The sequence below is a fragment of the Alosa sapidissima genome, chromosome 22, assembly GCF_018492685.1.
Source record: "Alosa sapidissima isolate fAloSap1 chromosome 22, fAloSap1.pri, whole genome shotgun sequence".
Classification (NCBI taxonomy): domain Eukaryota; kingdom Metazoa; phylum Chordata; class Actinopteri; order Clupeiformes; family Clupeidae; genus Alosa; species Alosa sapidissima.
Genome location: NC_055978.1, coordinates 14,505,569 through 14,521,941, shown reverse-complemented (window position 1 = coordinate 14,521,941; position 16,373 = coordinate 14,505,569). Strand labels below are relative to the sequence as shown.

General features: G+C 39.9%; 2 protein-coding genes across 2 annotated transcripts; both read left to right on the top strand.

The window, feature by feature from the left end:
• The first annotated feature begins 462 nt into the window (after window positions 1-462).
• Window positions 463-2,105, top strand: LOC121697318 (fish-egg lectin-like). The gene is given in 4 exon segments (XM_042078799.1): window positions 463-688; window positions 1,134-1,351; window positions 1,636-1,763; window positions 1,970-2,105. Coding segments are annotated over 4 exon segments (708 nt in total).
• Window positions 2,106-12,440: 10,335 nt separating this feature from the next.
• LOC121697317 lies at window positions 12,441-13,619 on the top strand. The gene is made up of 4 exons (XM_042078798.1): window positions 12,441-12,876; window positions 12,970-13,089; window positions 13,222-13,284; window positions 13,360-13,619. Exons 1-4 carry the CDS (start codon window positions 12,507-12,509, stop codon window positions 13,503-13,505), a joined length of 699 nt encoding a protein of 232 aa, XP_041934732.1. The 5' UTR covers window positions 12,441-12,506; the 3' UTR covers window positions 13,506-13,619.
• Window positions 13,620-16,373: the final 2,754 nt, after the last annotated feature.

Below are 16,373 nucleotides of genomic sequence, written 5' to 3'. Positions count from 1 at the left end.
CCAACAGAAGCCAACATATGTGTGATGTGTGATGTGTTTACTCTCTGTATTAATAATCAAAATCATTCGGACATTGCAGATTGCAACAAAATGTTTTGATTGTGAGATGGTGTTAAACTTTAAAGGTGTGGATTTTAGAACATTCTAACAGAAGATTTCGCTCTGCAACAATCCAAGGTTCTAAAATTCTATGTTGGCTTTGGTTGAATTCAATGAACCCAGATATTCTTTAGAACGTTCATTGTCCAACATTCCTGTCACACCAGTGTGACAGACAGGACACCTTTAGATGGTGTCTTGAGGTCTTATTGTGTGCAGTATGGCAGCCACTGGTAGTCACAAGCAATATCAAGGCCATATTTAGAGAAAGTACTGCGGTCTTGCCAGCACTATATGCCACTTTGAACAAACGTGATTCTTGAAAAAATGACTTAGTGCAAAAGCTTTTGTTTTCACACAGCAATGGTGTGCAGAGTAGTTCCGGGCCGGTTGAAACAGATTGATGCCGGGGCTGGCCAAGTGGTTGGGGTATCCGACAGCAATCTGATCTACAGTCTGGAGCACAATGCATGGAACAACCTGCCCGGAGAGCTTAAACATGTCAGTGTGGGATCTGCTGGGATCTAGGGAATCAACCCCAGAGATGAAATCTTCAAGCTGGTGTCTGGAAATTGGACCAAGGTTCCAGGTATAGTCTTGCCATGATAATATGATTATATGATGATATGATAGTATGATGTGACAGCACTGTATGCTCTTTTGTTTTGAACATGAGTAAAGATGAATTTATTTGGTCTTTGTGTGTATGTACTGTATGTAAGACTGAGTGAATGCATGTACAGTAAGTGCATTTGAGTCATTCCAATGAATTAGTTACCTAGGCTGGGGTTCAGGTTGGATCATCCAATAATATAACAAAATGTTCACAGCATAATATAGCCGATTATATCACCAAAAGATGTAAGCAAGTTGTTAGTATTTGTATGGATTTAGGATGACTTTTCAGTAGTTCAATTGCTAGTTGTTGACCAAAATGTTGACTCATTACCCCTGCTTTATTGGGTGGTATTGACAGCAGTTGTGCCAAACATAAATAAATTAAGTGAAAATTGTGTGTCATGTCTTCTGGCTAGGGTCCCTTAAACAGATCGATGCTGGAGGAGACCAGATCATTTCAGGTGTCAATAGGGCAGACCATATTTATTGCCTTGGGAAGGACGCAACAGTTGGATTCAAAGGAGCAGGCAGCCCCACACCTTGGCTGAACATCCCTGGACATCTAAAATACTACAGTTGTGGCCCAATTGGCTGCTGGGGTGTTAATGCACACAATTCTATCTACATGATGAAGGTGATTTTGTAATGTAAATGTATTTATATAGCACATTATCATACACAATGGTCATTCAATACAATTCAATAAGAAATTAAAGGGAAGCTTTTGGCATGGTTGAGCCAAAATATTTTGATAGCCAATTTATGTGATGCCAGTATAATAAAACCTAAAAGTAAAATGTCAGACCTTATATAGTAAGTTAGTAGATGACTACTTTTAAACAAAGGAGGCTTTATTGGAAAAAAATGTATGTAATGTATAATCATGGACTAATCCTGTGCACTTTTGCGGTGTCCTAGGATGTAAGCCCTGCAGGCTGTGGGGGCACCATGAGTTGGACACATGTTCCAGGCTCCTTGTCCATGATAGAGGTGGGATCAGATGGAAGCGTTTATGGAGTCAACTCAGCAGGCAACATCTACCGGAGGTATGCAGCTTCCTTTGTTATATCATGTTATATTTATACAATGATTTTCAAGCTTTTGGCAATTATATTATATTATGTTGTGTTGTGTTATACTTCCATCTATAATAAGAACACGCTTAATGAATTGCATTGTTAATGGTGGGACCATTAAAACATTTAGACTGATCAAATGATGAAACCCTATTTATCCATCATTTCGGCTACAGGGAGGGTGTGACAGCATGCAACCCCACAGGGACACTGTGGACTCCAGTCGGGGGTGGCAGATACAAACATGTGTCCTATGACTTGGGTCATCTATGGGCCATTCGTCAAGATGGGACCATTTTGGATTGTGTGTAATGTGGTCAAAGGCATTTTCAAAGGCATTTGCACTTTTTTCAGATTCATTGTTTTGAAAGTATTGTACACTGAGACACTGAGTATCATGGATGCTTCAATATTAATAATTTGTGATATTTTTTTAATCAGTACCATTTTACCATTCAGACAATGTATATAAGAGTTACAAAATTATGACAAATGATTTCCTTGATTATGACAAATGATTTCCTCAGGAACAAATGGAACATATCAAAGATTTTTGTTGGTAAAACATTCCACAATGTTGCAAAACAAATATTTTTTTTACAGTTTGAATGTTTTATTTATTTTTTGTCTTGGTCAAATGCTGCCATATGAGCTATGCTCATGTATAAGCACACCACCCTTCATGCACATCATTTTGTGAAAAACTGATGATTAATTCTAGAGGATGGGCAGCTTTGCTGTACAGAATGTCTGTATTTTGTATTGTATTGTATTGTCTCTGTATCACATAATATTTCTTATAATAAAACAAAACATTATAATAAAAGATATATGAGTCAAAGATTAATTTTACATACATAGTTATAGTGGTGTTATTGTCGCACAAATTATACATGAAATATGTTTTTTATCTTCCACTCTATTACATTTTTAAGCTCAATTATTTGAATTTGTGATTACCCTTAACATAAAACATGTCATAGAATGTAACAGAGAGCAACCCCTTCTTAAAAACATTCCATTGCGACATTGCAACTTAGTGGCAAATCTTAGTGGAGCTATAGTAACTATAGTAACTATCAGACCAGTAGTCTTTTTTGCTTGGGAACGTTCCTAACTGGATGAGAAGACACACACACACACACACACACACACACACACACACACACACACAAACAGAACAGTCAGATAGTCTTTTCTTGCTTGGGAACGTTCCCTAGAGTACACTGGATCATCTTTAAGAAATAAAATGAGAAAATGATACCCCACAAACCCTTGCGATAGCAACACCAACCGATCAACATCACCAATGTCAATAATATGTATTATAATTACATAGCAGGAACTGCAAGTGTAGTTGCATTCTCTTAGCATCCGTCGTCTTTTAATATTTTGATAGCCAATTTATGTGATGCCAGTATAATTAAAACCTAAATGTAAAATGTCAGACCTTATACAGTATACAGTAACTTGACTACTTTTAAACAAAGGAGGCTTTATTGGAAAAATAATTATAATGTATAATCATGGACTAATCCTGTGCACTTTTGGGGTGTCCTAGGGCGTAAGCCCTGCAGGCTGTGGGGGCACCATGAGTTGGACACATGTTCTAAGCATTCTTTTACATAGCACCTGTCGTCTTTCCCAATTCTCCTCCATATGTTTCCTTGCCCTCATGACATTTTCTATTGTGGTCAAGGCAAAGTGGTTAGGAAAGGACAACGGCCCGATTTTTTTACCTTATTTTTTTACTCATAACCAGTGTTTTAGCAGAGTTTGGACCCTAGTATGTTTACATTTGTCTCATGCTTCAGTGGAGGAATCAAGCTCATTGTCTCTCAAGAGAGCCTGGCTGTCAATCATCACCTGTGTATGCCAAGGTCAGCCCTGATGTCTTAAAATGCCATCTTAAAGGACATACGCAGTCTGTGTCTCCCCCTGAACAACCTTGAGAATAATTATTTTATAGAAATTGCTCTTTCACTCTTGCCTTTCCCATATGCCATTCCCTGCTAAAATCACAGCCGCAGTTGAGTGAAAACCCTTTATTTATGCAGGCATTGTCTGTAAAAATCTCTCGAAATCCCATTTAGTACATTTTGTGCTGACAACCTTTACAGACATTATGCACAAGCCAAGAATACATTACATGGGGTGAAAATCCTGGATGTGACCAGGCTATATATTCTAAAAATTTGTCTTGGTGTGCTCACATATACCACACCATTGTGATCAATGCACAAACAGCATATATTGCACATTACATAAGAATGTGTGTGAATGGGTTGTGAACCAATCCACAAAGTGCTTGGTGCAGGAAGCCCAAGCCAGAGTGCAGTAGGAGCAGTCCATAGCGCAACGGCGAATGGCAAATGGGAATGTCCCTATAGTGCAGTGGGGCATCCATAGCGCAGGGGGGGCAGTCCACAAGTACATACTGTAATACCATAATAATAATGGTGGCATTCACAATATGACATGAATAATGTACAGATAGTAGAACATAAGTGGCCTCACATCTTGCTGCGGCAAAGCTGAGGATAGACAAAAGAGAGCGAGTGACGCCAAGAAAGAGAGGGAAGAAAGTGGAACTCAGGTCCGTCTTCCCCACATACTCACCACACACAGCAGCGCTGTCTCCCCATCACCTGCAGCTGTTTCCAGCCCAGAGCATGAAAGCTCTCTTCATCCTGCTGGAGCTGTGTGCAAGCGGCAGCGTCCACACCACATTTGGGTCCACATTCGCACGGGGTCAAGACCTGGGTTCGAATCTGACCTGTGGCCATTTTCCCATTAACACCCCCAATCCCTCTCTCCCATTCACTTCCCATCACTCATCACTGTCCTAACCCATTAAAAGGCAGAAATAGTCTTAGCCTATTTTAAAACAAGAAATCTCTTGTTTATCCCCATAGCTCTCTGTTTGATTGATCACAGGCTGCCTGGGAACGCCGGACAGAGCACGAGGTGAGGCCAAAGGGGGAAACCACCTCACTCACCTGGCCACCACTCTACCTCCAGGAGCTTAATCACTGGAGGTTTTCACAGAGCGAGTGTGCAAAGAAGCATGCTTATACATCCATTATTTCAGGATGATCGCAGTTCTGTTTAATGGTATTTTGAGGTTAATGGGGTTCAGATTGGGATTTTCACTGAGGAATGTACAGTATGTACAGTATGTATGTATATTTGTCAGTTGGCACCCCAAGATAGGGAGGTCATTACAGTATGTGATGTGTGTGTATCTGCACACATTTTTCACATCAATACATGTTCAGATTCTGAGCCTCCAGTCTCATTTTACTGCTTGTGTGTGGCGTTGTGAGAGCGGCTACGCTAGGCGCACCGCTAACAGAGATGGATGAAAAGTGCTGAATCGTGTGCCTGGGGATTCGCTTCCTGTCCTGGCTGAAACGATGACCAGGCAGCTGCATCAGCTCCACTGCTGCCGGGCCGCAGGGGACCATGACAGAGGAGACCGTTTTTTTACTCCAGGGAGTCAGTAACCTTTCCGGAGGCTTCCCTGCAAGACAGTGGACTCTTCGGGAATCCATGGATGGAGGCCTCGTGTTATGTCCATCTTTTGTGTTCAGGGAAAACTGTGAGGTCTGAGCTTGAGGCTGTTCTTCATGGTGTGTGTGTGTTTTGAAATCCTATTCTGTTTGAAAGGATCAGTACTGTGTGTGTGTGTGTGTGTGTGTGTGTGTGTGTGTGTGTGTGTGTGTGTGTGTGTGTGTGTGTGTGTGTGTCTGTGTGTGTCTGTGTGTGTGTGCGTGCCTGTGTGTGTGTATGTGTGTGTGCATGCCTGGGTGTCTGTGTGTGGTGTGTGTGTGTGTGTGTGTGTGTGAGTGCATGTGCAAGCCTGGGTGTGTGTGTGTGTGTGTGGTGTGTGTCTCTGTGTGTGTGTGTGTGTGTGTGTGTGTGTGTGTGTGTGTGTGTGTGTGTGTGTGTGTGTGTGTGCGTGCCTGGGTGTGTGTGTGTGTGTGTGTGTGTGTGTGTGTGTGTGTGTGTGTGTGTGTGTGTGTGCCTGCCTGGGTGTGTGTTTGTATGTATTTCTGTGTGCACACAAGCTTTTCTGTGTGTCTCTGTGTATGTGTTTGGTTAAGTAGTGTCTACAACAGTTTTTTTTTTAGTACAACAAATCAACAGTTTTTTTTTCTCCCCACATGTCGGTGGACAAACAGACCTCTGAAATGTGATAAAACAATGTATGTGCAAAAAGGATCATAGACTCTCCCAGAATGTTGACATTGCAATTATTAGATATGGTCCATTGGATAAGCAATAAAATGACGCAGCTCATTCTCGCTCCAACATCTGAATCCAAATGGGATAAAAAGAAGGCATGAAGAGTAAGAGTGCCTCCTAGTGGCACAAAAATGCATTACATCCCATTAACACTGCAGTCAGCACTGAACCAAGATACGTTATGAGGGCCAAAGGAGAGAAAGCAGCACTTCAAATCAACAATGCTGGTGAAACAGAGTTGATGTGTTGAGCTTAGCCGCCAATCAGATTACAACTCTCCCTTCTGTGGCCCACTGGTTAGCACTCTTGTAACTTGTAACCGGAGGGTTGCCGGTTCGAGCCCCGACTAGTAGGCACGGCTGAAGTGCCCTTGAGCAAGGCACCTAACCCCTCACTGCTCCCCGAGTGCCGCTGTTGTAGCAGGCAGCTCACTGCGCCGGGATTAGTGTGTGCTTCGCCTCACTGTGTGCTGTTTGTGTTTCACTAATTCACCGATTGGGTTAAATGCAGAGACCAAATTTCCCTCACAGGATCAAAAAAGTATACATACTTATACCTTCTGTGATCCTTAAGCAATATGCTGATTTGCTGCAGTTGTTTATGGCTTGGTTCATCCAACTATGTTTGTTTACCACACAGAGCCAGCACTGTGTACAATTAGCTCTTGTTTAGTGCTAGAGGACAGTTAGAGGACTGTGAGAAGGCAATTTGCATAAAGATATGTGTGTCTTTGGAGAGGAGAATGTTAAAGTGGACAGGAGAACATTATAGTATGTCAAGAAAATGGAAATTGATTGTCGTTTAAAAAGTAAGTTTACTCACAACTGAACTCACAAGTAAGTTGTGAGTTCACAAGTTCATATCTAAATGAACTTGTGAACCTTTTGAAGTAAATCAAAGTTTTTATTGAACTATTTTTATGAACAGCTCTCCATGAAAAAATATACCGGCAATCACAAAAGCAGAGATAGACAGTATAAAAGACCTTCCTGTCCCATCTTATGCTCCTTCCTGTCTCTGGTCCGATGCGTTTTTCTTTCCTCCATCTGCTTACAAACCTTCAAGGTGTGCACTTTTCTCAGCCATTTTGAGTCGTGTGTCTCCTCCCTCTCCTGTGCCTAGTTCCTCAGATCTCTTCCTGATGTTGTCCACATCTGTTCATCAGAGTGGAAATTTTGTCAAAAAAAAAAGAATGTTTTTTTGTATTTCAATCAGCCAGTTCTACTGTAAATAATTCTCTGCTACGTACCGTCTTCTGCCATTTTGTCCACCACCACTTCACTTGCATGGTCAGCACATCCCAAGTTCAGTTCTAGAAGAAATTACACACACTGTCACATGAAGCACACTTTCTGTAAATGACGCACACAGATTTATTCTATTTTGCAGTGTTAAAACATCACTGATATTATATTTTACCCTGAGGAGGTTCCAGGACCTTCACGAGGATGTTCTTCATAGTCCCGTTCTCATTATGTTCAGTCTCTGCCTCCACTCTCACATAGCTCTGGGGGTTCTTGGTCTTAACAGTGTCATAATCTGTTTGGAGATTTATAATGTTAGAATTAGCAGCCTACTGAACAGTATGGTTGAATTTTGAAATGTTTTGTTTCTATTGATCTCACTGGCCTGTCTACACTTATACTCACTCAGAGAGCTTTCCAGGACATTCCAGGAGTCTAACGCATCCAGCTCCTTTAACATATGTGTGTGTGTGTGTGTGTGTGTGTGTGTGTGTGAATACACTGATGTTTACCAATCCACTTCTAAACAAAGGAGCAGGAAGTTAACACCTCTCTGTGTGTCTCTGAAGTATGTCCATGTGTCCTACTTCAGCCCTTTCACACTGGAAAGCTGTATTAACATGCAATCCACTTTTGCATACTGATGTTAGTCAACATGTGTAGATAATATGCTTTGTTGTGTCAAATAACATCTATAGAGCAATGCTTCCTGTTTTACCCTTTGGATTGTAGATATGACAAGCAAATAGCAATATTTGGCACTTTGCACATATAAATTAGGATTAAGTCATATCCAAAGGTTATTCAGGAATTAACCAACAGTTCCTATAGGGACTGGATATACTGTATATTTTTTTTTATTCAAAAGGAACATCCATGACATGACCATCAGTGATCTAATAAGATGATATTAATCTAGGCAAACACACTTGACCTTGATTTCGTAGCCAAAGAACATTCTGGAGAACGTGTATTTCTTTGACATCTAATTTCCAAAAGACAACACTCCTACAATTTCACAGATTCAATGGAATCACACACCCTTTATTAATTCAATTCAATTCAATTCAAATATATTAGTCACATACAATTATACAGAGTCTATGTAGTTAAATGTTTTGTCCACTGTCTCCATGGCTGTGCAATGTGTAAATAAATAAGGAAATAAATAGAAAAAGAAGAGAGGAAGGAGAAGAAACGTCTAAAGTACATGAGGTGTTTCCAACATACATGTGCTCCTGCTACAGTCCTCATTCAGTATCATGGCAACAGACTCATTTGTCCTCCCCCTATATTCTATAAATGTTTAAATATATTCCCACCTTTGCAAATGTTGTCTTTTGCATTTCACAAGAAAAATTACGTAGGCTATATTCAAAACAAGGACTGGTCCAATCAATGCAGTCTTACTGCCAGTGACCATATTACTCACCACTGAAAAGAGCATTGATTGACCAGAGAAGATTTAATTATGAAGGGAGGAGCTGAAACATTACCGGTACTGTCATTTCTATAATTTTACACACATGGTACAGCACAGACATACTATTGTCAAAAGAGAAGCCATTCAGTTAGCCTGGGTGTTCCCATGCAGCCTTGCGCGCGATTTGATTCACGCTGCTAAGGCAGCCTGGAGACCATGGAGCAAATTTTCGCCTGAGATAGGGAACCAATCACAGAACAGGTGGGAAAGCAAGACGATGATGAGCTATGCACAGACGCATTTGATAGACATCCGTGGCACCCACTAAACGGATCTGGGCATTTTTTTCAAATACGAGAAAATGAACGTTTGGTTCCCAGACCACGTCTCATTGAGAAGTGGTGGCGCTAGCCAGGCTACCATTCAGTGGGATTAGAAGCAGAAATGCTAAAACGTGTTTATTTTGAAGGAGCCTTTTTCTGGTGGACATTATTACAATATTATGAAGGATTACACAAGTGTTGGTAAAGGAGCATTAGTTTTGACAACAAAAAGAAGTTGCTTAGTGCAAGGCACTATGGGCAAGTTCAAACTTGTCAAGAGAGCTATGGTGTGTGTGTGTGTGTGTGTGTGTCGGGGGAGGGTGCTCTCCCTCCCTTCATCAGTTAGGACAATAGATGTGCCGCCAAAATATCAGGTGCCTGAGCGTTACCCCCTCTGACCACTAAGGCTTCCCCCACACAAGTCCCAACGCCTGTCACAGATGGCCACTATAAACCTCCTCATTAAATACACCACAGACTTTTAATAAGGCCTAAATTAATCTGCACATTTAGATCTAAAGAATTCAGTGTTAGGTGAAACCTACATATGTAGGAATGAAAAAGACATTGAAGCAAAGGTGAGAAATAATTTACAGCAAAATAAAGTAAAATCCCAAATACTAAAATCTTAAGTATTTAGATTGATGGGATTACAGAATCATGATTTTCCTGGGATGCTGACATACAAAGCTAAGGCTATATGACATGATTGTTAGTGACACACAGGACGTTGGATCCATGATTCCAATGGGGATCTTTTTTCTATATATATATGTATATTTTTGGGGGCTTTGTATGCCTTTAATGTGATAGCATAACTGAGAATGACAGAAAGCGAGTTGGAGAGAGAGTCGGGGTGGGATCCGGAAAGGACCACGGGGCGGGAATCGAACCGCAGAACGGCAGCAGAACACCTTTCATTGCAACAAAGTCAAGAATCACCATTCCATTGAACTCAAACAGCAGATCTCCAACCGAAAATTTATCTCAAACACAAAAGGGCGATAAAATCTATTCAAATGTGTCCAAAGACCAGGCAGAAGAATTTGATTAGCAGAGTAGAGGGTTTTGCACGAGTCTTGCATTAAGCCTTTACCAACATGTATTTGATTTTATTTGTGATCCATATTGGATGTTAATACCTATACAGAATCAGTGATAGTTATGATTCATCACCCTCAGTCTCTTCAGTCTACACACAAAGTCCAGTTTGTTTGACTAGTGTGATTCTGTACTGTACCCACTGTGACGCGTTATAGGGTACAATACCACAGCGGGAGTGCACAGGAACACTCTGCTGCTGGATATGTTCAATATTACATACAGTATGTGAATGCTTTCACTCTATGGTGTATGATTGTTCAACAAGCGTGCTCCCTGCACCTTGTTTGACTATGCAGTGGTGAGGGATGTGGTATGTTTTCTCAGTGGTTATTGTCAACTGAAAGAGAACGTATGGTTATGTATAACCTCGGCTCTTTGACGGAGAACACGAGACGTTAAATCTTTCTGCCTCATTGACTCCTGATTCTGAGGCATACAAAAAAGAAGAGTGATTAGATATTTGTTCAGATCGATGACATCACCTGAGGTGCGCTTTGTCCACAAGTCCACATTGGTAAATGTCTCGTGTTCTCCTTTAGGGAACCAAGATATTTTTTGTATTGAGAGAATGTGCACTCATTTTACCAAACAATTGCGGTTGTTTTACTAAATCATGCTCTCATTTTACTAGATTGTGCACTCAGTTTATTAAATTGTGTGCTTGTTTTACTAAATAGTATACAGTCCAGTAATTTGTGAGCTCATTTGCTAAAATGTGTAGTCATTTTACTAAATTGTGCTCTCATGTTAATTTTGGGAGCATTATTGTTATCTTCTGATCAAATGGGATTTACAGAGATAATAAAACACTTAGATTAGTTAAATTAATACCACAAGCCAGCAAACATTTTGTGAAACAGACCTTCTCTGAATTTACAGACTAACTAAAAAATAATATGCACAACACATTTCAGTGACACAAGTTAAACAATCATGTAAAAATATCAGTTGTCTATAAATTGCTAACATGAGATCTCTTACAGAAAATTGGGATTAGGTTTCAAGTACTTGCACTGCAGGGCTATGAAACCTATTCAGAATGTGTCCAAAAACTGGACTGAATGATTTGATTTACAGAAGAGGATGCTTTGCATTGGCATTGTTCCTTCACCAGCATCCACAATAAAACACAGGCTGAGTGATTTGATTTGCAGGCGAGGGTGTTTTGCATTGGCACGGTCAACAGTGTTGCTTTGCCAGCATTCACTGCATTTTATTCAAGTTTTGATTCATTAGTTCATTTTCAGTCGAGTTAGCTCGACGTTAACCAATGGGAAATCGTCATGGATCTTGCGTACCTTACAATATATAAGGCAATGATCTACTAATTTTTCAGTGCATCAAACCTGTGAAGAAAGAATTCCCTACAACCTGCTCAGTAGTAAACCTGCCCAATGCCAGACAGAGTGTCCCCCTAGAGCCTCGCAGCGACATCCGTGGATAATAGCCTTTTTCAAGGCGGCATTATTCCAGGAAGATGGAAGAGTTCCAACAACACAACATTTCACCTGTTAAATGATCTAAACAAACAATCTCTAATATGCACTTCCAAGCGATTATCTTTCTGTCAAAGGTTCATCTGAAATCATAAAAGGCCCAAAGCAGTGCCCTAAGCAGTAACTTCTCAGGTCAGGGACTATCAAGGTAGAGTGTGAAAAGGACATGTTACATTACATAGCATAATATAACATGGTTATGGTTATGGGATTTGGCAGATGCTTTTGTCCAAAGCGACATACAAATAACAATAATACAATAGTTAAATGTAGCAGTAAACTATTTAAAAAGTTGGTACAGTGATTAAGGAGAATAACAATAATAAACAACAATGTCAATTAAATCAATAGCCTAATAAAAATAAACATATACTATACAAACCATAACGCATAAAAACGCTTAATGAACTAAGTGCATGTATGTTTTAGTATTTGAATAAAACTGTCATGCCGTAAGTGCAGATGGCCAAAGGCAAGCAGGGCTGTAAGTGATCACATTATTTCTGAAGGACCTCTGTTGCATCCAATTATTTTCTGTGGGTGAGTGCTTGAATTGTTAATATACAGTCGCTCATTGTACACAAACAAAGCATTTTTGGATCAAATAATGTTCAAATTCTTAGAAAATGGCCCTGTTCTGAGCCAGGTAGAACATCTTGTCCTAAATTGAACTAAAGCCATGTTTTTGTGACAAGAGAGAATATAGAATTTGACAACATTCTATTGAATGATGTATTTAACCATGCTGTGTAGGTCATAAAGACACCTAGGGAACATCATGATGTCATAGAACTCAACATAGTCGGAATTCTTGTTTAGTCTTACTTTAGTTTGTGCAGGAGCTATTGATTTTGTTTGGTTTGTTTGGTATTTTGATGTGGTTGTTCTTTTTTTTCACCTGCTGCCTAGCAGTGCGGCAGGATGAGGATGGTGACATGCTTAGACTTATTAAGAAGAGGGTAAAAAAATATAGTCTAGAACAACTGACCATAGAATTGGAGGCTCTAGATGTTCCGCTCAACAACAGAGATAATGAAAGTAAAAGCAGGAGGAAGGTCAAAAAGGAGCTACAAAAGCTCCTCATTACAGAGGAATTGAGGAGAGCTACGTACGCTGGACCAGAGATAGTTGAGGAGAAAAGACAAAGACCACCCCTGCCTTTCCCAATTCCAGATGACACACTGAATGTGTTGAAGGAGCTGGATGCGTTAGACTCAAAAAATAACGTCCTGGACAGCACTCTGAGTGAGTATAAGTGTATACAGGTCAGTGAGAACAATATAAACAACCATACTGTTCAGTAGGCTGCTAATTATAACATTATGAACCTCCCAACAGATTATGACACTGTTAAGACCAAGAACCCCCAGAGCTATGTGAGAGTGGAGGCAGAGACTGAACATAATGAGAACGGGACTATGAAGAACATCCTCGTGAAGGTCCTGGAACCTCCTCAGGGTAAAATATAATATCAGTGATGTTTTAACACTGCAAAATAGAATAAATACCAGGGAAGGATGCTACACTTCCGTGTGTGTCCTTTACAGGAGAGTGCGCTTCATGTGTGTACGTGTACGTAATTTCTTCCAGGACTGAACTTGGGATGTGCTGACCATGCAAATAAAGTGGTGGTGGACAAAATGGCAAAGGACGGTACGTAGAAGAGAATTATTTACAGTAGAACTGGGTTGTTTTGTCTTCTGACAAAATGTCCACTGTGATGTACAGATGTGGATAACATCAGGAAGATATCAAAGGAACTAGGCACAGGAGAGGGAAAACAACTGTCACAACTCAAAATGGCTGACGAAAGGGCACACCCAGAAGGTTTGCAAGCAGACGGAGAAAAGAAAACCTCATCAGACCGGACATAGGAAAGAGGGAGAAAAAGGACAGGAAGGCCTTTCACTGTCTTGTGATTGCTGGTACATTTTTGTGGAAAGCTGTTCACAAAAACAGTTCAATAAAAACTTTGATTCACTTCAAAATGTTGACTTTTTTTTCAGTTGCAAGTCAAGAGTAAGTTCACTTTGATGCACAGTGAATATACAACAACTTACTTTTCATGACAATCAGTTTTCATTTTCAATGTATTATAATATGTATTTCACCCCCCCCCCCCCCCCACACACACACACACACACTATTTCACCCCCCCCCCCCCCACACACACACACGTATACACACACACCATTTCATTATCCCTTATTTCATCATCCCCCTCCTACACACCCCATTAACCCCCCCACACCCCCCGACACACACACATACACCTACCATACCCTCCCATTAACCCCCCCACACCCCCCGACACACACACATACACCTACCATACCCTCCCATTCACACACACAATATACCTTTTTAATTACTACTTTTAATTTATCTCTAATTTATCATTTCTTTTTTGAATACATGCAATAAACTACTAGCCTGGGTGCCATTCCGAACTTAGTCCCGCCCCACGGGAAGTTCGGTCTGGCATTGCTCCATTGTGGAGTCCTTGTGAATACATACCTGGTAAACTAGTTTGAGTTGTAGACATTTGGCTGTGAAACCTTTTTTTATATTTCATACAACTAGATAGTACTTAACCTGGACATCTAGTTCTGTGTGTTCGTCTGAAAGAAAAAAATTCTAAATATTGTTGCTTTAAGGATGTACCTCTTGTACATTTATCTAAAACTATCTCTAAACTCATTCAGTGTTCAGACTGTACATCGATTTGAACAAAACCTTAACCATAACCATAATATTTACATTTATCCATTTAAATATTGTATATAGATTTACTCTTCTGTTTACTCGCATTGAGGCAATGAACATGAAACCAAACATGAATAGTGTTGAGAAATACATTTAAAATTTCAACCTTCAAGGTGAATGTAGATGAGTCCTCGTGGATCTATGAGAGAAGAAAAAGTCAAGGGACAGTAAATATATACATAAACAAAATAATAATAATACGTTTATTTTATATAGCGCCTTTCTCAAACCCAAGGTCGCTTTACATAGTAGGAGGACAATACAACAGATAAACAAGAACAATTACAACAAAGACTAGATGTACTGCATAGCGGTACAAAATATGACCGCCGCTCAGTCCTGTACATCCGTTCCGCAAAAATAAATCACACTTCAATTTGTCTCCATATTTTACTCCATCCCCCACTCTTGAAACTTTTGCTTATGCTTGTTTGACATGCCTGAGTGTGTGTGTGCGGCTGCACAGAAAGTAGCCTACTGGTGCTGAAAAGGTGAATAGATTGTAGAATAGCCAAAGAAGATGTAGCATTGTTATAAAACCTTTAAAATCTCTAAAGAATCACAAGTAGGGCAGTTCATCACAGTTCATCCATTGCAACAGGATTGATGAAAGGTCACTTACACCTGTAGGCTACATTATATTTGGGAAAAGCAAAAGGTATCAGCATAATGTTATTTATTTATTTATTTATTTATAAACAAAAACATCTCTGTCAGTTCCATGCCCTTTTCAACAGCTATCAAAAACAAAGGTCATTTTTGGATAGATGGATTTTTTGTGAATGTTTCTTCTTCTACATAAGATTTTAGTCATCTTTAGTTCATGTAATACTTTATTGTCAATGCACAAATTAAGCAACAGTAGTCTGAAACGTTATTGTTAATGCACAAATTAAGTAACAGTAGTCTGAAACGAAATGCTGTTTTACATCTAACCAGTGGTGCAAATAACTGACATGTCCAAATGGGCCTTGATGAAATGCGTCGCTAGACTGTTCATACACATTTTAACGGGACAAAGTTGAAGAGCTGTTGTCCGTTATTGTTCGTGCAAATATAGGCTGATTCATGTTCCCTTGCATTGTGTAACTGAGGTCCATGGCTAGTCTGGCTTTCACCAGACCAAGCTCAATCTTTTAAGAAATCAAAAAATAAATAGCGGGCAGATCAGGCTGGGTTCGTTCACCCAGCCTAATTTTCCGATTGAGATATCCACGCTCTGGCTATTCTAAATGCAAAAATGCATCAGGGAGTTATGACAAAACTGTAACTAACAAACTAGATCCTAATAGAAAGCTGTTAGCTTCCCTAAGCTACAGGTAGGCTTATAAGGTAGGCCTATTTACAACATAAATTGTCAATAGGCTATGCTGGCTGGCGACACAAATAAAATCTCCTTTGGAAACCAATGGCTTACACCTTACAGTATCAAGCGGACTTAAACTGCCATATCGTGGCGAAAAGTTGTAATAAAATTCACGCAGCTCCATGAGTCAAGGAAAGCGTGAATGAAGTAGCCACTTCTAAATGGGACCCACTACACCAGTGGTCCCCAAACTTTTTCTTCAGAGGGCCAGCTTACTATGCCTGGCTCTAACAGAGGGCCAGAGACTCGGAGTATATCAGTAACCATAAATAGCTTAGTGCTGTGAACAACAGCAGTCTACCTTAGTTGAATATTCCATTACATTTAATCTATAGGCTATTGCAATTTAATACCATTGTTAGCTGTGTTTATATTGCCATCATGCCATATCAGTCTAAAACGTAACTCAAATTAAATAATACTAATAAAAATACTTTTGTATTCCCAAAAGTATATTTTATTACAAATGTGTGAACTCTGAAAATGTAAAGTTCTCAAACTATGATAATTTTATGAAGCGCTGAAGTGGTCTGAAATGACCACCATTCTAACTTTCACTCACCTGAACTTGTGACCTCTTTGTAGGCCTATGAACATTTGAACGAGTGAA

Coding starts and splice junctions, on each gene's coding strand:
- LOC121697317 (XM_042078798.1), top strand. CDS start 12,507: ATGTGGTTGTTCTTTTTTTTCACCTGCTGCCTAGCAGTGCGGCAGGAT. Junction 12,877..12,969: donor CGTCCTGGACAGCACTCTGA/GTGAGTATAAGT, acceptor ACCTCCCAACAG/ATTATGACACTGTTAAGACC. Junction 13,285..13,359: donor GGACAAAATGGCAAAGGACG/GTACGTAGAAGA, acceptor TGTGATGTACAG/ATGTGGATAACATCAGGAAG.